General features: G+C 41.5%; 2 protein-coding genes across 7 annotated transcripts in view; one reads left to right on the top strand and one right to left on the bottom strand.

Moving 5' to 3' along the window:
* Positions 1 to 3,372, top strand: part of runx2b (RUNX family transcription factor 2b) — a 95,529-nt gene extending 92,157 nt beyond the window's left edge. For all 6 annotated transcript variants that reach the window (XM_080289421.1, XM_080289422.1, XM_026194196.2 and 3 more), the window contains one exon: positions 106 to 3,372. In XM_080289421.1, coding sequence (XP_080145547.1) covers positions 106 to 584 — 479 coding nt within the window. In that variant the 3' untranslated portion in view covers positions 585 to 3,372. The remainder of the gene's footprint in view (positions 1 to 105) is intronic.
* A 6,271-nt stretch (positions 3,373 to 9,643) lies between these two features.
* clic5b (chloride intracellular channel 5b) lies at positions 9,644 to 22,112 on the bottom strand. The gene is made up of 6 exons (XM_026193964.2): positions 21,431 to 22,112; positions 14,207 to 14,316; positions 13,984 to 14,109; positions 13,244 to 13,350; positions 12,844 to 13,025; positions 9,644 to 11,190 (listed from the first exon to the last, which is right to left on the bottom strand). The coding sequence occupies exons 1-6, from the start codon at positions 22,001 to 22,003 to the stop codon at positions 11,026 to 11,028; spliced, it is 1,263 nt and encodes a 420-aa protein (XP_026049749.2). The 5' UTR covers positions 22,004 to 22,112; the 3' UTR covers positions 9,644 to 11,025.
* Positions 22,113 to 25,313: the final 3,201 nt, after the last annotated feature.

Genomic DNA, 25,313 nt, shown 5'->3' with positions numbered 1-25,313 from the left:
AGCTGATGTGTGATTATTTAGGTTCCGTAATAAATCCTTCCTGTCGACGTCATAAAACACCGACGAAATTCACGTGTTTGTGCGTTTTGTGTTTTCACCTTTCAGGTTCCTCTGACCTGAGCCCATTCCCTGGTCAGTTCGAGCGCCAGTTCCCGAGCCTCTCCTCCCTCACAGAGAGCCGTTTCTCCAGCCCTCGGATGCACTACCCGGCAACCTTCACCTACACCCCGCCCGTCACCTCAGCCATGTCGCTGGGCAGCGCCCACTACCACACCTACCTTCCCCCTCCGTACCCGGGCTCCACCCAGAGTCAGAGCGGACCCTTCCAGACCAGCAGCACGCCCTATCTGTACTACGGGACGTCCTCCAACACGTACCAGTTCTCCATGGTTCCCGGCGGGGACCGCTCGCCGTCCCGGATGATCCCGCCTTGCACTAGCGCCTCCACGGGCACATCCCTGGTGAACCCTAACCTGCCCAGCCAGACAGAGGGAGGGGTGGACGGCGACGGAAGCCACAGTAACTCCCCAACTGTACTCAACCCCGGAGGCCGCATGGATGAAGCAGTCTGGAGGCCATATTGAATAAGGCAGAGAGATAAGAAGTCAACTGATGTCATGGTTTGAAAGCACAAAACCTTTTCTTTCTTTCTTTTTTTAAATAAAAAGGGGATTTTTGAGCTTACATCAGCTGTCTCTACCTTTGGAAATTAAGGTTGAGATTAAAAAAGAGGGAGAGAGCAAGAGAGACCAAACGTGTGTGGACTTGTCCTCCTGGAATGTGTTTAGACCGTGGCGCTACAAAGGGAGTCAGTTTCAAAGCAATAATGAAAAAGACAGTTTTGGTTTACTAGGCCCAAGTGGATGAGACATTATTTCAGTTTTATTCTATTCCACAAAGCTAAAGGGATGCTTCGACGATATTTGTTAAAGACTGCCTCTTTTGTACAGTGTTTGTATTTCTTTAAGGCTTTTTTTGCAGAGCATGTTTTTTTGTGTTGTTTTTTTTTTTGTACTACGACAATATCAAGATGCAAGTTAAGCACTGAGTAGCAAGTAATAAGAGTAACGCATATGTTACTTTAAGTGGTGTGGACAGTAAATTTTGCTTTAAACCGATTAATTTAACTTGTATATTGTGGGTGAAACGATGTAGATTGAGGCGTTTTCTTCGTTTTAACTTATAAAGCCATAAATTATGTATTGTATTTGAAACTTGAGTCAAAGAAAGGTAATCTGAATATTTTTGATGCATCTATATGACTAAGTTAAAATGATTTTTTTTTTTTTTTGATAGGTAATTTAAGAAAGTACGTTTTGTTTTTGTTTTTCTGGTAGCACCCAAAGATTTAAAATCGTGTTGAATATGAAATGTAATTTCCAAAGAGTATTGCAACATTTTTTTTTTCTGGTGTAACTTTCAGTTTAACTGCTCTACACATCCAGAGCCCCACATCCTTGCGAGGCGTTGACACACATTTGGCTCGGAATTAAACCTTTGGTATTTATTGAGCAATAACTCGTATTGTGCCTCTTGGCAACATACCATTAAAGAGAGTTTCAATGGGGGAAAATAATTATCCGTTTGGGGAAATTCTGCTTGATTTCTTTGCTCTGTCTAGTCTGACATGCACACAGATACTTATGCATTTTCTCTTCCAAATAAGAAATGGTGCATTTAGACACGAATTGACGTCCAGCCCAAAGATGATTGCAGTGGGTACTGTGCCTAATGGCCCACTTTAAAAGAGGCAGGTCAGACTTTAAGGATCACTTATTTTGTGATACATGAACTCCTCAGGACTGGAAGAATCCTTGGTTGATCCCACAGATTTGCTATATCTGCATTTCTTTTTTTTCATACCCAGCCTGGCTGAAAGCACGGTCAAGATTATAGCTCTGACATGCCAAGTCTATTATAGCTTTCATATCCTATGTAAAAGATAGCTTTGAAAAAGTCTGTCTTAGTGTGTGACACACACACACACACACAGGTTTGTATTTTTTTTTTCTTGCTTTCTGTCTTTTGGGTTAAAAAGGAAATCGCAGAGAAACAAAAGAGACTCTGGTGATCCTTTCGGCTTTTATTTATTTTCCAATTTTTACTCTGGGTTTACCGAATTGATTTTTACCCTCTTTATTGGCTAATGTCAACAATAAGGGTCTAAATCTAAAATCTCTCTGTGGGCTCGATATGAGGGGAGGTCTGGGTTTAAAAATTACCGTGCGAGATTTTAAAATGTGTTAAAGTTTAAGGGGAAAAAGTGCAAAACAACAACCAAAAAACACAAAACAACAAAGTGGTGATTGGATTCAGCTGCTGGCAGCAAACTGGTAACCAAAAAATATGGGAGACTTGTGTATGTTTGTTTCATAAAGCACTTATTTCTTGTTTTATTTCTAGCAGCACTTGCGGCGGGCTGCCAGCAGGGCTCGTGGTTTTGGTCCTCAGTCGAGATGTAACGCCACTGGAGTCTCACACACACACACAGAATGGATAACACTTGGCCAAACAAGCCATTTATATTGGAGTTTAATCTGATTTCACAAGGCAGTTGGCATTTGTTTAAAATAAAAAAAGCATTTCTTTTCTTGCTTTCATACAGTATGATACTGAGTGCATGAAGGTAATATAATAACCCAATTTTTAAAAGCTGAGAAAAACATGGCCCTGTCCAAGGATCAGACTTCAAGCTTTTCATTTAAGATTTGCACGCACACTCTGCAGAGGATCTTCTCAACTCACACACACACACACATTTCTCCAGCAGCTTCATCCCAGCACGAAAAGTACTTTTGCTGTTAGAGCATAACTTAAATAAACAAATTCAAAAACCTTTTAGATTGCTGTGATTTTATAGCATTTTCCCAAATACTATGCACATCTGTTGGAATTTATTTAATCTGCTTCACAAATCTTTTAAAAACTGTTTACACCTAAACGCAGCACTGACACCCTAACCTGTCCTCATCTGCTTCTGTTTGGTTTTTTTTGCTGTTCCTCAAAATACAAAGGTTCATTTTTTTTTTTTTTAAATTTTAATGTTGCGTACAAACTGTCATTAAAAAAAAAAACTTGTATTATTCATTGATCAACATGTATGATATCCAGGAATTGTACCTGCTCTTATGTAAAGTTTACTCGTTATTTCTATTGTTATGCTCCTTCTCATGAACACTTGTCAGGAAACTCAATCTAATGGAGACTGTTAGACTTTGCTGGTACGTTTCATAAAGATCATAATTTTTTTTCGATTGTTTGTTTTGTTTTGTTTTTTAAGTGAAACACAGACCTGACAACAGTGAGTGAAATTGGCATTGTGATTGTACATTTTTGTTTATTTTAAGAATAAAATAGGAATTTTGTAACTTACTTCCCCCCCCCCCCCCACCCATCAGAATCTTGTTTCTCCACCAAAATCAGTTTTTCTTTCACCTTAATAGTAATAATAATAATGCAGTTTATGTGCAATGGGGACCCCAGAAGACTTCCCTGTGCTTATCTGATTCTGAGATACACACATTTACTTTAGAAACCACTGCTGTTACAAAATTACAGCCGTGTGATGAGGAAACTTGGAGTGAGAAAACATAGCCAGGTAATTGCATTTCCTTATACAGGATCTTTAAGTTAAGATTCAGTTTCCTCTACCTATTTCAAAATAAAAGCCATCACTCTGTCTACTCTTAATCGCCTGTGCACACTTAGCAGTCATTGCTGGTTCGATCTCTCCCTGAAACACGCTGATCTCTGCAGCGTGTTGGTCGTGTCATCTCTTGTCTGCCGCTCCGTCTGCACCAACATTGTCTTTGGACGCGGGCCTGAGGCGGTGTCGAACCTCCGTCCCTAACTGCACGCTCAGCCGGCGCACAACTGACATGGCTGCATTTCAAAGGTGAAGCGAAAACCCCAAGAGATGGAGACAGGGAGAACCAGGGGAAGCTGTTTTATATTATTCCAAGACATAATAGAGCCAATCCAAGCGTGCACGTACACAAGAAACAGAGACGGAGATCTACAGCATCCCCATGTGTTTTTTTTATGATCCAGATTGGGGAACATTCTCGGGATTTCCCTGAATATAGATTGCGTGGAAAAAGCTCCTGCTGGTTTCAGGTTCACATTCTCAGCGTTCTCATCCATGTCTAGCAATTATCATAATGAACTCTGGAGGAGCAGCGGGACCCAGACACCCAGGGAAATTAGCATAATGTCCTCCATGCACGGGAGAGACAGCAGCGCCGAGGCAGACTCGTTTAAAGAGGGGTTGGAATAGAGCTTTTTGTCCCTGTTAAATTTTGGTGGTTGAACATGATGCCAGCGATGATGTGCGCTTGATTTTTATACCAGGTTGTAAGTAGTTTTGCAGTAGCACAGCTCAGACTGTATTTTCTTCCTTATATTATGCAATCAACTGACAGGAATACAAACAAGAGTTTATGAGGAGACAAAACCACTCCACTCAAAGGACTGTGCACACACAGATATACACACACACACACACAACTGACAGCCCAATACAAACTGTTTACGTGACCTCTACAAACGTTTCAGAGGAGCAGCTCAGGCGGGAAGTGATCCTCAAGGGCCTCATACCACTCAGAGCTGTATATATCTTCCTATGTTTCCGTCTCCACTAACAGAGCTGTGGGTTGAGTGTGTTTGTGTGTGTGTGTCTGTGTGTGTGTGTGCGTGCATCTTGATTTCTCATTTAGTCCCAAGATAAACTGAGGCTGACGGGCTCTCCAGTGTGGGCTGTAGAACCAGCGTGAAGCCTTTGACCTCCCTGAACCGCTGTTACCTGATGTCATCTGGGCTTCAGTGTTTTGGAGCGACCACCGTCACGTCTCAGAGGATGACCACCTTCTCCGACTTCAGCCCACTCCCACCATAAAATATATAAAAACTGTCAGTAATTTGATGTGATGGTAACTGACACCTCTCCACCGACACCCACCCACTGCTTGATCCTTGAGATTTTCAAACTGTGACAACCATAACTGTGTACTTTGGCGCACTCTAGTGGCTCCTTAATTTAACCATGGGGACCGCAGGGAGGGGGCCCACCTATACAGCGTTCCATATAGCCAAACTAGCACTTATTATGTTAGTGGAACTATTGCACAGCCTCCAAACACCCCACATCTTGCCTCTGTGGAGTCGAGCCTGCACAAGAGCTTTTCCTCCATAAATGAATGCCAGATCTGAAAAGCTGTTCACCCTCACAGAGAGGGGACCGTAAAAGACAACTTGTCTTCTGACCTGTAATAAAAGAAATGATCAGCTGGCAGGCGAGCCGCATCCAGGCAGCAGCCCAGAACCTCACAGACATGGTAGGGTTGTAAGGCAGCCTTGACATCCTGCACCAGAATCCATTCATCACTAGATTAAAGCATGCCTGTGTCTTTAGCTTGCTTTGGAAACATTTGATTCCATGAAACCATTTGCTGCTAAGTGAAGCTCAAAGAGAGTGCACTTATGAAACCTAAAATGCCTACATTTAATGAGCACTGCTAGTTCAGATTATGCAATTTGATACTGGCCACACTGCCTGAAAAAAAAGAAAGAAGAAGAAGCGGGAATTACTGTGAAAATGTGAGTGTCAGTACCATGGAGAGCGACCAAACATGCAAACAAAAGCCCTCTTTGTCCCATGCCTTTGCTTCATGTCAGTGTTTCAAATTATACACCATCTCGACTGTCAGAAAAATGGCAAACTGGTGCAGCACAACCGAATGCACAGAACATAAGACAGGATAAACTCTGTGCCAAATATTCATGTAAAACAGGCGTTTTTCCATAGGTTTCAGCCAGGCAATAAAATTTTAAAAATTTGGGCCCGGGCCCCATCTATTGCCTGAAACCAAGCATGAAGGAGCCCTGTGCGTTCTTCATGTCAGATGAAGGGTTGTTAAAACTTTATCAGGCAAGTGTTAATTGAGAGCTAATGGACTGGTAATTCGGAGCAGTCACGGTAATCCAGCTCGCTGCTGAATGACATACAGCCCTGGTGACATTTAGATCAGGCGGAGGCCTTTTTTTTTTTTTTTTTAAAGGAAAATCTTCCGTACGACCATGGCCGCGTGAGGCGTGCCAGGGGAAAAGTGGGGGACGAAGGATGCCCGCCATCGTGTCTGGTTCTGCTTTAGACATTCATCCTCTCTGTCTCCAAGGATCATAACTCGTGTTAGAGGCGGGTTTTATGGTTTATGACTGGAAAATAAAATGCCCCGCGCTTCCTGCAGGCGAAGTGATGATTTATAAGTATGAATGATAAAGTGAGCGCCCGTCTGACAGTGTGTGGATGTGTGAGGGCTGCTGAGGATCCAGACATGTCCGACATGTGGATGCGAGTGTGGTCGTATTGCGAGTGTGGTCACCGCAGTGTGGTTATATACGTTGGAACACAGCGCAGAGGGAAAAGTTGTGTCTCAGTAGTAGGTATCACTACCTGACATCATCATCTCACATAATTAGCACAGTGTCCACATCCTTCTCCAGTGACCAAGGATTATTTCATGTGGTTCGCAACTGGAACAGAAACCCTAACCAGAGAATTTAACCAAGATCATAAATACCCCCAGGCTCTGCTGTCTGCAGACATGGTTACTCACTTCGACGGCTCCTCTCCAAAAAGCCAATCAGATATGTTTATTGTTATCTTCTGCCTAAATTTGGGTCTGATTATTTAAATACATAGAAAAATGTCTTGATCACCTGGCTCCAAGCTCAAACAGTCCACAGTGGAAGCCATGGCAGCCTTGTCCCAGCAACTGATGTAAGACAGGGGCCCGTGAACGCCAAAAAATCCCTCTGGTGAGGTCGTCAGTCTTGTGCCGTAACCACAGGCGCGCGCCAGGCAGATCAATAATCCCCATCAACCTTCACCACAAGTCAGTCAAAGCTCTGAGGGCAGGCCAGGAGAGGAGGTTTGGGGGACCTGCTGAGAATTTGATACTCTCTAAGATGCTCCCTGTCTCAGAGTGGATGGAAGAGATGAGTCGTTTTCAGCAGCCATGTTGCTCTTTTTTTTTTCTTTCTTTTTTAAAACAGGATCTCCTGTTATGACTTGTTCCTGCGCTCTGATTAGAAACTTCCTTCTCAGCCCTCACCTTCTAAACGGGCTGATGCAGACGTCATACTTCAGACCTTTACGATTCGACTTAATGTAAGAAAACAAAGGTGGAAAAAACGAACAAAAAAACATTGATTCTGCTCCTCGCAAAATTAGCTATGAAAAAACAGACTGTCTAATTCATGCCTTTCTGTGTCATCACTCCAATCACAGAGCTCAGCATCTGTATCCCTCAAAAATAAATATCCGAAAGACATTTAACAAAACTTACTACTCTGGTCTGAAGGCACAACCACAAGTCAAGGGTTCAATTTTAAAACAGTTCATATATATATATATATATATATATATATATATATATATATATATATATATATATATATATATATGTATGTGTGTGTGTGTGTGTGTATATATATTAAAACAGTTCATATAATTAATATATATATATATGTATATACATATATACATGTTGGACAAACTTTGGTTTGTGGCTTTATTTCAAGTTTTACATATTTACTTTTCAGAAACATGGACGCTTAGCCCTGTGGCTTGAAGTTAATAACAAACCATAGTGCCATGAGCCAAATACAAAATAATTTTTTTAAAAACAGCAGTTCCTCAAACAGTTACTTACAGCAGGCTCCAAATATGAGTCGATCCTCACAGGCTCCCAGGTTAAAATCCCCAACTTAACAAAAATAAAAACGTTTAGGCTTAAAAATAGACTCAGCTGTTACAGGTTTGGTTGCTTTAATCACTGACCTATCTAAATACCTTCCTTCTTAATTTATGGACTCAGTTACTAGTTTTGGGTTAAACTGAATTTTAAAAACTAAGTCTATTTTGTAAATCTTGGTCATGCCACGTTTCAAAGTCGTATATTGTCTCCGGTAAGAAATTAGCTATCGAGCTGCCTATTACTATTAGCATGTTCATTATCATGTTTTGGTTTTTTGGAGAGGGGGGTAGCCAAGATGACTGCAACACTCATCTTGAGGCTTAAAAACTGAATTTCAGAAACAAATGGGCGACGTCTATCTTTTGTAATGCCTGTGGCGGATACAGCCTGTGGTTGCTAGCTAGCGTTTCCTCTTCACTTGTGCTAATATCCAGTCTCTGAACTGGACCTCTGCTGGAGCATTTTCCCTTTTGTAGCATTTTTAAAACATTTATCTGACAGTGAATATTACTCGGTGCACTGTGATTGTTCTAACAGACCATTCCAGAAGCCTGCGTGCCAGTTTTGGTGAGTGAAATTCTGGTATTTTATTTTCATGTCACTTAGCATTAATTAGCAAACTTGCTAATGAAACCAGCTAATGTTACTTAAGATATTGCGCACTCTTGCCGAAATATGCCACTTTTGTCTCAAAAAACAAACAATAACATGGCAGTTGACCAATTCCACCAAATTTGGAAATATAAAACTTTAAAAAAAAATAAGAAGAAGCAAAATTGTTGAAGATAACACAGCAGCAACAAATGTATTATAACAAAAACAGGACAGGAGAAGGAAAAACTAAACTTAACCTCAGCCTGAAACATATATGTCTGTCTCCCAGGTGCAATGTCTTTAGCAGCAGCTAAATTTGACGTGTTCTTGCACAGGGGCCTATATGGCAGTATTTCTTAAACTATGGGTCTGGCCCTTAATTGGATCACAGGTCTGTTTCTGGTAGGTCCTCACACGTCAAGCACACCCGTTTGTTTTAATCAGCTCAGGTCTCAAAGCAAGACTCAATTTACAAAATTTATGCCTGAGCTGAAAAGGTTTACTAAACCTGGCTATAAAAGTGCACTGTGTGAGTCCCCTGTCAGCCTATATGGACTCCCTGCGCTATGGTGGCCAAGCCAAGGCCAGCGACTGGTAGATCCACTGGGAATGTAATAACAGATTAATGTGGCGTGCCAGGCCCCATGACCAGACGTGTTTGACGCTAATGCTCCACTGTATATTATCCAGCTTGCAGAAATGTTGGATGTGAGCGATGGGATCCAAGGACAGGGATGTTTAGGTACTAATTACCAAACAGCAAGGCACAAGTCTCGCTCCATATTTCCTTACTCCTGTGGAAACACTAGGCAGGCTCCATTTATTTTCTTTGACTGTTGTTTCTGGCAAGGCCGCGTCTCAGTAAACACCACTCGCCCACCATTGTAAATCCGACAGGCGCAGATCTTTCAAGTTAGACTCCTTTGAGGAAAAATGGAGACAGATCGGATGGCGGCGCTCGGGTTTTCCGTCTTAATGAGAGAGTGGAGAAGAGGGATGGCGTTTGATCCCTGGCATGGAAGCCTCTATTTAAGCCTGTCAACGGTCATCACTCTCTCTCCCCCCTTCTTTCTTTCTCTGTTATGGATAGAGAAACAGACCTGCACCACTGGATTTGATCAACTCAGTACTGCACACTTTAACCCTTTTTCAGAACCGGGATCCAGTCTCCCCTCCAGCACCTTCACTATCACCCAGAGAGACTTGCTCAGCCTTCCCCTTCCTGACAACCTGCGAGCGTGGATGTTGATTGATTACCTTAGCTGGAAAAGAAAAGAAAAGGCAGAAGCAGATCTGTGAAAATATTATTTTATTTGTAGAGCTTTGCAATGAGAAAGCCTTTCAGTCATCATGCTCCAGTTTCATATCATGTGTTTGTCCAAACCACACAAGAGCCTTATGGTTCTTCAAGGAAGTCGCGCTATAGTTGCAAGCCCGACAGCAAGCCAAAGACGATAAGCCCCGAGACAAATTTCTCTGTTCTCTGCTAGACAATGAAACTTTTGAACTTTAACTTTTAGGCTGCGGATGTTGATGAAGTCCTCAGAGAGGAGGAAATGTCTTTCTGATGAAGGGCTGGAGGGCAGGGCTCCTGACCATCGCGGACCTGGCCTGGAAGACGCTTTTCATCGCAGCACTAATGGCTCTGGCTAATCAGGCCTGATTGGGGCTGCTAAATAAATACTCTCTCCATTTATAATATCATGCGTAACTTAAGACAAAATCAATACTCGAGACTGAACACTAATAGCTTGAGGCAAAACAAACGTCCCAGCTCTGGCTGCAATACATTTTTCAGAATGAATCCATCAGTGACATTGGCATGGATTTCTCATACTTCCAAATAAAGCCACGTATCTGTGGAGTTTTCATATTTCCGAAGGCTCCGAATTGGTTTGAAAGACATTCACGCATGCAAGCAGTTCAGAAACAAGCCTCGTTCTAAACTTTTAATGCCCATATTAGGTACATTTGTTCTTTTTGTCGAGCATATATTTGAATAATATATATATTTTTTGCCTTTACATCAAATTTTCAGAAGCATTAGAAAAGAAAAAGAAACTACAGAAACACCCACAGTAATGAACTGAAAATGAAACTGCAGAGTGGAACAGTCATATTCAGCAAACAATTAGCATCAATCATCAATCATAGATGAATCAAGGTGTCTCCCCAGGAGCCAGAGCCTGATAATAAACACTGGAGTCAGACTAGACTTATGTGGGCTCGGGAATAAATAAAGTGAACGACCTCGACATCAGCAGCTAGTAAAATGTTTGGCCGTGCGGTAGAGTAGGTATGAAAGGGAGCTTTGTGTTATGAGGAATAAATACAGACAGACACAATCACATTTGAGCGAAAAGAGTTATGTCAGAAGTCTCACAGCAGCAACGTTGGAACCTGGCTTTGAAATGCGAATCACGTTAAATGTGTTTGATTTATCTTCTGCTCCACTTCTGCTTTGCCGTGTCTCTGCCGAGGTGATTGAAATACCATACACACTGTGCACCGAGTAGCTAAAGTCCATCCACATCTGGAGCTGAAACAAAGACATCGGACTTGTTTATTATGACAGACGAGGATCTCACAAAGGACAGTCGCGTGTTACGTTCATGGGGGATGTTTTCTTTATGATGTGTGTTGCCGGTTTATTTTTCCTTGCGCTCAGGTCAGGCTACTTGGCCAGTCTCCTCGCCACGTCTTTGTAGGCGGTCTCGATCTCAGTGTCAGCAGCACAGGTGTTGGTGAACTCGTCACGCGTGGAGGCGTTTTTCAGGTAGCGCCACACCCCCGACATTTCCGCTGGGATGTCGTAGTTGCGGTATTTCTTAGCAACAACCTAGGAGAGAATGCAAGGCGATAACTAAACTACCCCGTTCATTCAGACTCGAGCTGATATCTTCAGCACCTTCCAGGAGGTATGTTTTTTGGATGAGGTGTTCCAGTTTGCCATTTTGAAACAAAACTAATAACATTTATGCTTTTTTTTTAGCTCGTGAATGTAAGAATTAATGCCTTTCAGCAATACTCTGTATATCGTCTGTGCTCTGCATCCAAAAGGTAAGTCAGAACCACTTCCACTGCAAAACCAATGAAGCATTAAGTAAGTCAGCTCTGCAGGAGCAGGACATGCCGGTTAGATTCATTAGATACTTTCCTCCAGTGGTGAATGCTTATCTGCCTGATATATTAACCCACCGTAGAAAGGACCTGCTCTTGTTAAAAATTGTAGTTTTAGTTTAAAACAAAAAACTTTTAAAGGGAATTTGTGTTCTTACATTTTGTTGTGTCCTCCTGGACTAAAAATGGGATTTAGCAGTATAACCTTTAGCTACTAATAATTTGACATATGGATACTAAATGCCCCAAATAACAAATTCAAGATAGTTTTTTTCCCCTTAATTAAGAAAAGAGAAAACTATTTTTTTAAGTCTAAAAATCTAATTTTTAAAAATTGTGGCTGTGGAAGACAAAGTCAAGAGCAAACCTAACTTAAACACACCTTGGGGGCAGAGTTGCTTGACATTTTCAATCTTTTCCTTTTTTCCTTTTTACTTTCTTTTCAGATCCTGCTGGTTTCCAGAATAGATTTACTTGTTTTAGTTTAGTTTTTATTAGTTCCAGTGTTAGTTTTAGTCTTTTTTTTAAATCATTCATGTATTCCTGTGGCACAAAATTGAATACAAATGCAACATTTGTGGAGGGAGTTGGCTCGCAGTCATGTAGACACCCTCAGGCAGGCTGTTGACAGATTTGACCATATTGTTGACGATTTTTGACTGCATAGTTTTATTTGACTTCAATTCTTTCTTTCTTTTTAAATACACATTGTTTCAGTTAATTTTCATTTATTTATAGTCTCTAGTTTCTGTTATAACTTAAACTATAATGTACGTTGACATTTCGTTTTAGTTAACTGTAATACTGCTTGGGACCTCCCCGGGTGTTACCAGACACCAATTTAAGGCAAACTCATCATCATCATCATCATCATCAAGCACATATTAGGTTTATTACCACAGCCTTTATTACTCAAATGCAGCAAAACACTGAATTCATTATCAAAATGGAGTTCAAAATCCATGTACTAAATCTGGTTTTGATATATCAAAGTGTTTATTTATCACCGGCTTTAATAGAGGAACAGCTTGATATGACAACTTCTGTGAACCTTACTGTAGACTGGAAAACTTGTTTAGCCCGTGAAAATGTATGAAACTTTTTAACAAAGTCCAATATTGCAGAAACCGACCTCATAAGGTGGTTTGAACTTGGATAAACTGGTGTGTGCTTTAAAGGTTACTTGGAAAAACACACGTCTAACTTTAACAGATAATAGGATCTGGATTGCTCAAAGTACCGATATGAAAATCTCATCTGAGAATAATAAGGGGCCGGTAGAGAATGATTGTTGAAGGGCAACGCAGCTGTAGAATCACCACCACTAATTACTGCCCCTCAATAATTTTCCTCTCATGCCATATTTCTTTACCTTCACTATGTAGAGTTTGGGCAGGAGGTTGCAGTCTGCCAGAGTGAACTCGTTCCCATCCAGGAAGCATCGGTTGGAGCCCTTCTCCTCCTCCATGCTGTTTGCATCGATCTCATCTGGCAATGGGTTGTTAAGGTAGTCATCCAGCTTCTTCAGGGCTTTGGTTAAACCTTTCTCTAGAGCTAAAACGCACAGATACAACACCTTTAAAAGGTGACGGAACACGTGTGGCGCTAACCTCACTAGGTGGCAGCAAAGCAAACGGCATGAGCTCATGCCTAAAAAGTGGACTCTGCTACCACCTAGTGGAGGATTTGATGACTCACTCCCGCATGATTTCATCTTGTTCCGTTGCACATGTACATGTGTGAATGTAAATGGCATGAAATAAGCAGCCCACCAGCGTTGGCTTCTGGTTTGGTGTTCTTGATGTAGGCTGAGAACTTGGCAAAGATGTCGTTTCCAGCTGTATTGGACTCTCTGTGCTTGGCAGCCAGTCTGGGATACCTGAGTGGATGGGGGGACAGGGGCAGGAGAGGCAGTCAGAGACCCAGTCAGACCAAACCATCTGGATAGCATTAACACCTGGGCTGAAACTCAGCTCACACTCCAAACATGTTACACACTCTCACCAAGCTGGCTACTCGCCCCTTGAGCTTCTCACACTGAGGTCGGTTTATAATGTAAAAAACTTTACAGGCAATAAAATAAAGATTTAGTTAATCTGACATTTTTCTCTGCAAACGCTCACACGCTGACTCTGGTCATTTTTACTGGAATAACAACAACAAGAACCCTCTTAGGCTCTTTTACTAAAATTACCCCAATCAGATTTTGTCAATAAAGCTTTGGATGTAGAGTGTTAAAGATTTTGCATTTAGGAATTAAAAGTGCAAAAACACATACCTGGGACACTTACATTATACTGTATATCAACTCAAAATAGATTTGCAGCAGCTATAAACAGTAATCTCTGTTAACGTCAGCCTTCATCAGATCCAGCACTCTTTTACTGGACTAAAGAGTTTCCTGTTCTTTCAGCAATGCTGCTGAAGTGAAATAAATCCAGCCAAACCAGGATGTGTGTAGTTGGTGGTATAATCTGATACTCTGTTATGAAAAACCCTCTAGTTGAATTACTTTGGAGGACAGAGTGTCTCCTCAAGAAACTCTTCAATCTTGTTGACGTCTGTCTTGACCTCTCCTTCGAAGGTCAGGAAAGGAGGGTGCGTCCCTGGAGCCAGGTTGTGCAGATCTGCCGGCTTCCTGCAGAAGACACACGCGGAGAAAGCAGAATGTCGTGAGGGGCGACGTTAGCACGTTTTGTTTTCATGTTTGCAAACTTGGCTTTTTGTAACCTCACCTCTTGAGGTCGACGGTCGTGACGTTGAACATGACTCCTTTGAGCCAGAGGATCATGAAGAGGCGCTGAGAGAAGGGACAGTTGCCGATGCTTTCTCCATCGCTGCCCGCCTGGAAGCAGACAAAGGATGAAAAGACTTACATCTTGTTTCTCTAATTCAGCTGTGGGAAGCAAGTACATGACCCTTTGGTAACAATGTAACAACCTTGCTACTAACAGGGATAAGTCTCCTGTTATCTTAAGCGATAAGTGTTAACTCACTCTTTACCTGATATAGTTGTTCCAATAAGTAACATATAACATTACATAAGCACACATAAATAGGTCATTGTGACAGATTCGTGATAAGGACAGAGTCAAACTAAACCTACCGTCTGTGCACGTGTTATTATCTGATGTGAACTGCATACTTGTAGCAATCAGAATTATTGTCTGAAGGCCAAAAAAATGCCCAACATATTTACTTTCCCAAGTGGACGAGCACGGTGAAGGAAACATCCTGTTTCTTTTTTATTATATTAATACATAACAGCTATCAGATATAACCACTTTGAACACTTAGAAGAAAAATAACCAGTGATAATTTCAATAATTATGTAAGACATGACTGGCTAATTATTACCAGTGCACTTAAGTTTAAGTAACAATACTTAAACTTTTACAGTAGGTTCGATAACGTCAGTATTTACACAGTCAGTGCAGTATACACTTACTGGATCTCCTTTCCTCTCTTCCTGTATATGCATTTATTACAGGCCATTAACACCGTGTCTTCTCTGTGCTGTCGTCTATGTTTTTGTCTCCCTGTACCTTTCTGCACACGTCTCTGTTTTCTGAAGCTGCACTTTTGCACTTAGTATTTCTCTCTGGATTGTCTGTTGTGTTGTTCCCAACCGTAACCCACCCACTCGTGCCGCGTGGCTCCAGGCACCTCCTTCAGTCTGGTTAAGTCAGAGGTTTCTTCCTCCCCACTGTCAGTGGGTGTTTGCTCACAGGGGATTGCTGTTTCACACCCTAATATTTTTAATGATAGGGTCTTGAGATGGCCACTATTCATGACAAATTAATTGAATGAACTGGATGAATTTAAAGTAGCTGTTATTTTGCAGATGCTGACCATACGAGTGCCTGTGAGCAGTGTATCAACAGTGCCCAAGGTTGTTGATTTTTGACAGTACGCTTGTGCTTTGATCAAAAAGCTCTGAGAGAAGGTCCTTAAAAGTTAAAAACCTGGCCTGATTTACTCTTGGCCATTCTCACGTTCAAGGTCATGTTCTCAGCCACGTGTGCTATTTTTAGTTTGCTCCCTGGAAGTCCCCTTCTGACCACTTAAACTGTGTGTTCTGCAGTTTCACCACAGACCTCAAATCAACTTCTGTCTCAAACTGGCGCAAAACATGTTTGGAGGATGAACTGCGGTGCTTGTCAGCAAGTTGTCTCATGCCTGCTCAGAGTGCACAGACAGCACAGGAAATTTTCTGTCTGCTCCAACACAATTTTCTTCACTACCTGGACGACACACTAGACTGAGATACCTACCGCTTTGCTCACTTCCTGTAAATAAAGATCAAGCTGAATAATCACTGTTTCGACACACTAGAGGAGATTCAATGTGCACTGCTGAGGCACAAGTGCAAGTGGAGCCTGACGAAAACTTCTGCATAGTAATCTAGAAATAGCAGCCATGCAGATTGCAGCAGCACAGATGTGTATGAGAAGATGATACTGAATGAACGAGTTAAAATGGGCATAATGTGCCAGGGTTCCATCATCTACCCGTACAGAGAAATGCAGGAGGTTTATGTGGTCCTAACGCACCACCACAATGTGCATAGTAGAGACATGAATGCAAGAGGACATCCACCGAAAGATCTAAAAAGTAGCAGGGCACATTGTCCTGATATGGGAGAGAATGTGCTGTCGAACATGAGCTAGGCCACATTTAAATCAGGTAACGGGTTTGATTTGATTCACCTGTTCACTGCTTTTCTCTTTAAACGTTGTATTTTTATTTATTTATTTTCTGATGAAGACAAAGCTACACAGAATCACTTCCTTCCTATCATATGCTTGTGTACATGCACTGATATTATGTGTCGGCATGCACGGATACTCAGAGGAGCACAAACGGTGACATCTGATCCAGTGAACCTTCTGAATTATACATGGTGATTCTGATAAGCAGGTTCATTGGCCCCTGGGGCACAGAGAGCAGCGTTCGACCTGCAGACCTGCAGACGCACACAAGCCCACAACACATAACAAATATGTGAGTGCAATGACGTCCCGGTCATTACATGACAAGTGTGACCATTGACCACATTAAAGTTATTAGAACGGCAGATGAACTTCATTTCATGCTATTTCACTATTTATGTCACTAAAACCTTTGAATGGCCAGTATAACAAATAATTGGACACACAAACAATCCCTTCAAAAAAAGAAGTTACCGCAACGACGTTAAAAAATATTTTGACATTCACCACAGACGTCCATCATCAGTAAACAGCTCCTAGCAAAGACCAGAAATAAAAGGGCCGTCAGGCTCAAAGTAGCTGAGCCAACTGTATGGACGCCAGCCATTGATGCTCTCAGTGCTGTCTGTGTATTGTTATGGCCAGGCTCAGTCGCATGGTGGTAACACAATACACTGGCCTCAAATAATCGCCAATCAACATCTAGAACACAGAGCACAAAAGCTGCCACACACAGCTAGACCACTAGGCCCGAGGAACGTGAGAGCATGGAGCTGCTGAGTGATCAGATGATGACTGTTGGGGGCTCTCACGTCATACGATCCATCACATGCTGTGTTATGCTATAACTATAACTGGGTTTTGGCGTCCTTAGTTTGCCTAAGCCTGCTTTTTAACAAAGAATTCATAAATGGGGTTCTGACATATTAACTGAAAACATTGATACTACAGTCATTCACAGAATAATACTGTAATTTCTAAAAGGCATACGAAGATTAAAACTGCTAAGATTGATCCCTCTGGTGCACGTAAGACTCCTATAACCCCCGATAGTCACTGTTTATAGGCTAATTCCTGTATGTGGGGTGGAGCATGATAGTTCTCCAGCCATCAGATCCATGTAGATCGTAGCACGATGAATAAATTATTATATTAGGATTGTAGTCACTCTCTATATATATTAATACAGTTTGTGTTTAATTAGGATTTATTGAAAGAAAATGACAGTTTAGAAACTAAATCAAAGATAAAGGCCTAAAAGTTAATTAGTTGACCTCCGAAGTGCCTGCAGAAAGTCAGACTTCTCACCAGCTAATTAGAACTGTGCATCCAGGCAGCACGTTAGCTTTTCCACCTGCCTCAGGTGTATCCATCTGCCTGTGTGATTCCTCAGCGGACCTGAAGTAAAGCTTTTTATAGAGAACAAAACACCACTGCTGTGTCCACTGATGGTACCACCTTCAAACTGTTGTCATTTTTTTTCCACTTTATTATTACCTGTTTCAAAGTTTCCACCCTACATGCTATCTTATATAAAACATCTTTTTGAAAGGTCCTTGAACAAGCAAGCCTCACCACTTGAAATTCTTCCAGAGATGTATTTGGGTAGTTGTCTGCGTTAACGTTCATTTTCATTTGTTACTGGAACATAGAAACTTCAGGTATAGCATTATAAGGTACTTTAAAAGTTTGCCCCCAAAAAACAAAGATCATAAAAGTTGTTCATCCCCTGGAAGTCATGTTTCTACCAACATCTTTGCTGCTGCTGAATACTGCAGATTTCAACTCAGGAATGCAATGTCTGTTTTACATCTGAGACATTAGACAGATTCTCGAGACTGATTGCATAGCACAGTCCTCCCTGAAAAAGTGTGGACTGAAGTAACAGTACCACTGCATGGCCTGATGTGAGCTTCTCACCATCAACAAGCAGCTTCGGTATCACTGTCACAACCATCCTGGGTCGGGGTGCTTGCTGGTGCTGCTGTAACTCTACCTCCGCTATTGGGTTACGCAACTACTCCATAACACGCAGCGATGCTCATTTGAGAAATTCAGGCAATACTTGGTCCCTCAAATGTTATCAAAACCTTCACTGCAGCCATAGTTTTGTGTCTATCTTACCTTTACAAAAAGTTCAATATCAGGGTCTCTGTCTTCATCAGACATGATTCCTTTTTCTTTTACTTTTTTTAAACTATGTGTCCTTTTTTATCCTTGGAGCTCTACATCTTCTGGAAAGACAAAAAAAAAAGGAGGAGAAACTTTTATCTTCTCTGAGGTTATCCTCTCTCACACCTAAGGAAGTTCTGTTCCCTTCACCTTCACCACCGTTTGCAGCTGTAAAGGCAGTTTTCTGCTCCGTTTGTGTCTCCTGGGTGAGGCTGAAAGTCGGTCCAGGTGATAGTCACAGCCCTGTGCTCTGATTTAGACACAGATGGAGGGCAGCATTAGATGTCACTGACACAAAGTGGAAAACAGGTGTCAGTCTATAGCAGAGGGGGTGGAGCCCCGTGTCTCTCTTCCCACCACTGCAACCAAACCTGACATCAAAATCGCATCACAGGCAGCACTTACTCCCTTATCTCTCTGCCCCACAGCTGACACATTCTTATTTTTCAATATTTTCCACTATTAAATGTTTTATTGTATTATTTTTTGCCAAACTGATGAAACACTTCCTGAACACCCAAACCATCAATAATATATTCTCCCCATCTGACAACATTGCCAAAAATGGGACACTATTTGCGTCACTTTGAGTTTCTGAGGCTGTCAGTCCATCACTTACCGAGTAGTTGTGCAGCAGCATTTATATTTAATTCATGTTCACATGTGTTTGACTCTGGCAGGTTATATTTGATCACCACCAGCAGACTAGAGAAGATTCCTCTCTAAATTATTGATGCACGGCTGCGGTTTTAAGGCAAAAATTTGCATTTGTTTGCAGAAAGAGGCCACAAAAATAATTTTAAAAAAAGCAGGTACATTTGACACATGGAAACTGAGTAGTGTGTGTGTTTGTGTGTGTGTGTGGCTTATGAGAGATAGATCCGAGAAAGAAAGTTTGATGAAAACAGCAAAGAGGAGACAGATGGCTCAGCTGGAGAGAAACGTTTTAACTGTTTCTATTTATAGAGCAGCTCCCTCTCCTGGCTGGTGTACCAACTTGCAGCACAAACCAATTAAAAGGGAGCTGCAGAGGAAGAAGGTGCTCATTATCAGAGTTCAGGATGGAAAATCTTGAACAGTGTCTGAATGTGTTATTTTAGGTCTTAGTTAGTTTATTTGCAAAGTTACTGAGTGAACAGCACCAAAATGAGGGAGGACTATCCATAATAACGAGCTGAGGATACCAAAAATATGTCACAACTGGATTTATATTCATTTTAAAAAAGAATAATAATAATAATAAAGTCTAGATGAGAAGATTTTTTCAAATTTCCACCACCAAGACTCTTATCACCTGTAGCTTGTAATTCTTTCAACAAATGGACTTAAACATGGACAAAGGAGGTTAGTGCTGAATCACACTAACGGTTTCCCCTTTTTTCCAGCCTTACATTTAGTGTGCAGTCACAGAAACTGTACAGTTTTTAATCTAACTCGAGTAAAAGTATCGACCAGAATGTCTTCTTTTCTTGTCATGGATTTCTAAATCAGTAATTTAAATCAATAATAATGGGACCATTAGTGGTTTCTAAGATATGGCCTTGGCGTTTCGATCCCTTTGAAACAAAGGGAAGTTCAAATCAGTGACTCGCTGGGCTAATCATTCACCATAAACATCAAACGGCTACAGAGAATTGTCTCTTTCCGGAACTGAGGTGACAGGGAGTGTGTGAACAGCGTATACGCACGAGCCAGAACTGCTGAAGAGTCTTGGACAGTTGCAGTTATGTGAAAAGGTCTTATCGCACAAAAACAGTGACAGAGCCAGTAAAAGTGCATGTTAGCGATACTGTTGATAGCCTAGGGCAGCCCACTTTATCTGACTGTGGAGGTTTCATTTTAAATTTTCCCCTCAGAGACGTGACCTCATAACTCACCTTCCTACTTTTATGATGGAGCTCGTGTTAAGTTTATGGCCATTGTTGATGATTAAACTGTTGGGAAACGCACCCACGGAAAGACACATAAAGGATAGAGGGTGGGGTGTTTTTCTTGAAGGGGCTGAGGATGTTATCACGTCTGTCGTCTCCTACGGTCTTCGGGGGTGAACTATCCTGCATATTTATCATAATTGTGATATAATGTAGTTTTGTACACTGAGTGTGTTAAGTGTGTAGACTGCGATGAGCTTTCAGATCCTGCCAATGTCGTTCCAGCTCACCGAGGAAGAAGGAGCAGCTCAGACAAAAACTGTGCACTCTGAACTAGATGCAATTTTTTTTGTAGGGTTCTTGAAATGTGTTTTTTTTTTAAAGACAAAACATTATTATTCTTGAAAAGCTGTCTGGTGTTTTCTATTCTCCTTGTCATAATCACCTTTTTGGTTTTATGGTGGAGTAAACAGGGAAACAGGAAACGTGTGGGCGAGGAAGATTATGACATGTAACACAGCTGGAATCAAACTCATTCACCGTCTCACCCAACAATGCTTCACGCTACAGGGAGACAAGGCAATTTTAAAATAAAATAAAAAAACAAAACAGCCTGTTGCCATTACCCATTTCATGACTTTCACTGACTTGATGCCAGCAGCCTAATCAGCAAAGTGACCCCTGCATTAACTGATAGTACACTCACCAGAGCAGGTATCACCAAAAAGCAACAAAACACACAGACGGATTTGCTCAAGCGTAGAGTTCACCCCTGGTTCCTGTGACCTTAACGCGAACAAGTTAATTATTACAGCAGAGTGATTAAAGTCACACACAAAGATTTGGATACAAAGAAATCACTGCTTATGCACTATTCTTTTAAACATGCATTGTTCTAAATATACACAGCTTAGTAACACTTATATTTAAATATAACTATTTAGACTTAACTAGTAACCACATGGACGTCTAATGAGGTGAATTATCATTTCTATAATTTAATATAATATAATATAATATGCACAGGAGCAAATGATGAGAGTCTCTTCAAAAGGATGCTCTACTTGGCCTCAGAGCCTTCTTTTGTGCAAGGAAGTGAAATTCCACGCGCCTGAAGGCTCATGCTGAACCCTGAGGCTGTGTATTGTTGATGCCTGGATCAACCCTGCAGAGCTCTTTTTATATAGTATAACATATGTCTCACCTTAATGTACAGGGCGATGTTAGGCTGGTTGGGATCAGCTGGCGCAGAGCTGCTTTCATCCAAAGAGACACTTTCCAGAGTTTTAAGCGTGTAGTCGACAGACTCCTGCGGCTCGGGGTCAGTTTTAGGGCGGCTGTAGGCCATCATCATCCCATCCTCGGCGTTATCCTCTTCCTGGATCTTCCTCTGAAACGGCGGGTCGTCGCAAGGATCTCCGGGTGAGGCGGATGAATCTGAGGAGGAGGATGAGCGCCTGGATCCGTTGTGCGCCTCACCGCTCACCTCCTGCACCTGTGCCTCCACTTCCACCGCAGGCTGGGGCTCCACTTTTTCCTTTCTCGCTTTAGCGTCCTCGTCGTCGCTGGATGAAGAAGAGGAGTCGCTGTGTTTGCCCCCTTCCCTGATCTCCATGTAATCCGGGGAGCTGCGGTCTTCCTCCTGAGACGGCCTGTGGACCAGCACCTCGCTGTACAGCTGCTCCCTCGCCTCACCCGAGTTCTCATATTTGGGCTCGACGCGATCGCGTCCTGCGGGCACATCTTCGTGATCTAGTGTTTCGTAGATGTTGTCCATGTCTGGCAGCAGACCTTGAAGTTGAAAGTGGAAGAGTAGTGCTGGAGTGGTCAGTGTTTTCACACCGTGTGCCTGCCTCTGACTCACTGACTGAGCGCACTGAGCAAATTCCAGTGATAACTTATAAAAGACCTTTGATCCTGCAAGTTAACGAGTGGATAGCGTAAAAGCTGAGCACTGTGCCCCTTCACGGATATTCCGGTTTTAAATGTGATGGCTTGCAAGGACAGAGAGCAGCACATAAACACCGAAAACCTTTCAGAACTTTAAATCAGAACACGATGACTTAATCTTCTGGGACCTTTGCAAGGTTGATAAGCTGTAGAGCCTTTGTGCATTTTCTAGACTTGCTTACGTAAAATCTGTGTAAATGCACCTTGCCAGGTTTCCTCCACCCTGCGGCTGACAGTAAGATAGAAAAGAGGGGGATAGTGGGTACTGTAATGATTATAAGATGACAGAGGTGCAAGCTTTGTTTGTGGCCAGTAACTTAGAAACACACATCCACTGGATGGGTACAGAAAAGAGGGCTTAAAATTTCAGACAGTCAAATGTATTTTAATGAGTTTTCCAGTTTTTCTGTATTTATTTCTTGCAGTTTCAGCTCAAACGGTGATGCTGACACGTGTCTTTCATTTACTGCACCAGCATTTCTTTGTCATGTGGAATGACTGAGACATACTGTCGTCTTTTTATTACATTCAGGGATTAAATGTGTAATTAAACCTCTTTATACTGACAGAAAGGGGAGTTCCACCGGTTACCCACTTAGGATTAAAGTGTGCTGTATGTGCCCCTTGATATAAAATGAGTTTGCCATCTATTAGATGTTATCTTCACCCATTGGAAAATACAGGAAGGAAGTTTTGTTAAGGCAAAGAGTCTGTGTTACTTACTGAGGTGAATCTGTGTTATTGATGAACAATAAAACCCAACTTTAAAAGGTTAAAAGATGGTATCACGATACTGCTGAGCTTCCTTTGGTGGATGTTCTTTGCAGGGTGAGAATATTTTTTTAATTCCAAATTATTAAAATTACAAAACCGTCCTCATCACTATTTTTTTCAAAGAAATGGAAAAGGTAGGCATGATTGCATGCACAGTTATACTCCAGTCTGAAAAAGGGGAATCTTATGGTTCAACTAAGTGACTGATTTTTTTTTTTTCCATTTATTTTCCAATCCATTCGCTTCCTCTTATCCTTTTCAGGGTTGCAGGGGGCGCTGGAGCCGATCCCAGCTGTCATAGGGTGAGAGGCGGGGTACACCCTGGACAGGTCGCCAGTCTGTCGCAGGGACAGACAACCATTCACGCTCACATTCACACCTATGGGCAATTTGGATTAATCAGTTAACCTATCCCCACAAGCTGCATGTCTTTGGACGGTGGGAGGAAGCCAGAATACCCGGAAGGAACCCACGCAAACACGGGGAGAACATGCAAACTCCACACAGAAAGACCCCGGCCTGATGGTGGAATTGAACTCTTGCTGTGCGGCAACAGTGCTAACCACCGTGCTGCTCTTATTTATTTTTTTGTTCCTTAAATGCATCACACTTTACAATATTTAGCTGCATTTCTGAAGAATGACAGATTACTACAAAATTTTAATTTTTGTGGACTAAGAGAAAAAATGTAAAGATCTGGGCCTCGAACACAAGGGTTAAAAATAATAATAATAATAATAATAATAATAATCAACAAACACAGTTATTTTCACATTAGTCCCTTTATTTCCAGAAGACTCATTATTTGCTTCAATATGGCAAAGATAGTTAATTTGTAAATGATATTAAATATCCACGATTTTAATCCAAGGTAGTAACAAACTGAGATCAGCTTCATCTAATATTCTTTCTTTTCTTAAAAACTTCAAATAAATCGTTTTTGGAATATAGCATGGATACATTTCACTTCTCTGTCAACAAGTTAGGGGAAAATTATCAGACAACACTTTTCCGTCATAAAACAACACAATTCTCAGAAAATTAACAATTTCATATAAATGCTCTCAATTTATGAATTTAAATTTTGTAAAAAGTATATCACAGTGATGTCTGTCATTTTCGGGCACGGGTAAAGTCAGTGCGTCGAAAAGCAAAAAGGAGAAAATTGAAATTGAACCAATTCTTTCTTAAAAGACGCTGGAAAAAAATGATAGTATTTAATCTGCAGATTATAATTCTAGTCTTCTACCTCTCTCTCCGATTATGCTACTTAAAAAGCTTTTAAGCAAGAGGCACCTATCTTTTTTCGTCATTTCAAACAGCAACTACAAACTAGAAGTGCAAATTATACATGACCTAGAAGCTTCCAGCTACTGCCCCTTCATTCAGTTTCATTTCAATCCTGTAGTGCAAATTATGGGAACAGCTCTCGCAAGTCATGCTCGAAATAGTCTTCTCAACCAAACAGAACCCTTAAAACTCCTAACACAAATACTGACCAATAGCAATTGCACTTCACATTTCACCAACAAATGACCATGGTAATGACAGCAGACATATGAATGGAAGGGCACTACACAATCATCTTACACTGGAAGAAAAAAAAAGCCCTCCTGACACACACAAAAAAAGGACAGACGCACAAACAACTGCACACGTTCGAGAGATGTTCTCGGTTAAGTTCAAAGGCAAATGGTAACTGACTACTGAAGTGATTAGCTCATGGAATGACCTACACGTATGAGCAGTAGCTTGGCACGAAGAGTGAGACTTTAGTGGTTCCAGTTAACATTCAGAAGTAACACTGACCACAGTCAAGTGCTTAAAACGAACAGTTTGGAATACTTTAGATTAATCACAGCATTTGTAGTTCAAAGTAACATCTTATTCAGTGCTCAGACCACAAGAAGAACAGGTGGTGACGGAAAAAAAAAATCTCACCAGATCCCTTTTTCACTTTATGACATACAAATCTGTTTTGCATAGATTTGAAAATGTCAAAGCAAACGGACTGAAGACGACTCTCACTGTCAGGATGAGAAAGGTGTCAGTAGGCTTTCCAAAAAGTTACTCGTTTGACCTTCTGTGCTCATGGCACAGCTTCCCAACAAGCTAATGAGTGTTACATTATAAATTCCAACAAGGTAAGATTGTCTGAAGGTACGCACCATTACAAGATTTTTACACCCCACCTTGGAAAAGAACAGCTTTAGTGGGATTTGAGCATACTGATACCTCGATATCATCCGTGTCACAGGCTTGGCCACCAAAAGCTCACCCTTTTACAATCACAGGCTCAAACTTCACGTATACTTTTGTATCTTTACTCATAAAGTGACAATGAAAATGTTAGACGCTATTAG

This window comes from Astatotilapia calliptera, chromosome 15 (assembly GCF_964374335.1).
Source record: "Astatotilapia calliptera chromosome 15, fAstCal68.1, whole genome shotgun sequence".
NCBI classification, from domain to species: Eukaryota; Metazoa; Chordata; class Actinopteri; order Cichliformes; family Cichlidae; genus Astatotilapia; species Astatotilapia calliptera.
This window is presented reverse-complemented; position numbering and strand designations above follow the sequence as displayed.

Coding starts and splice junctions, on each gene's coding strand:
- clic5b (XM_026193964.2), bottom strand. CDS start 22,003: ATGGACAACATCTACGAAACACTAGATCACGAAGATGTGCCCGCAGGA. Junction 13,026..13,243: donor CAAACCAGAAGCCAACGCTG/GTGGGCTGCTTA, acceptor TGTGCGTTTTAG/CTCTAGAGAAAGGTTTAACC. Junction 11,191..12,843: donor CCAAACTCTACATAGTGAAG/GTAAAGAAATAT, acceptor ATTCTCTCCTAG/GTTGTTGCTAAGAAATACCG.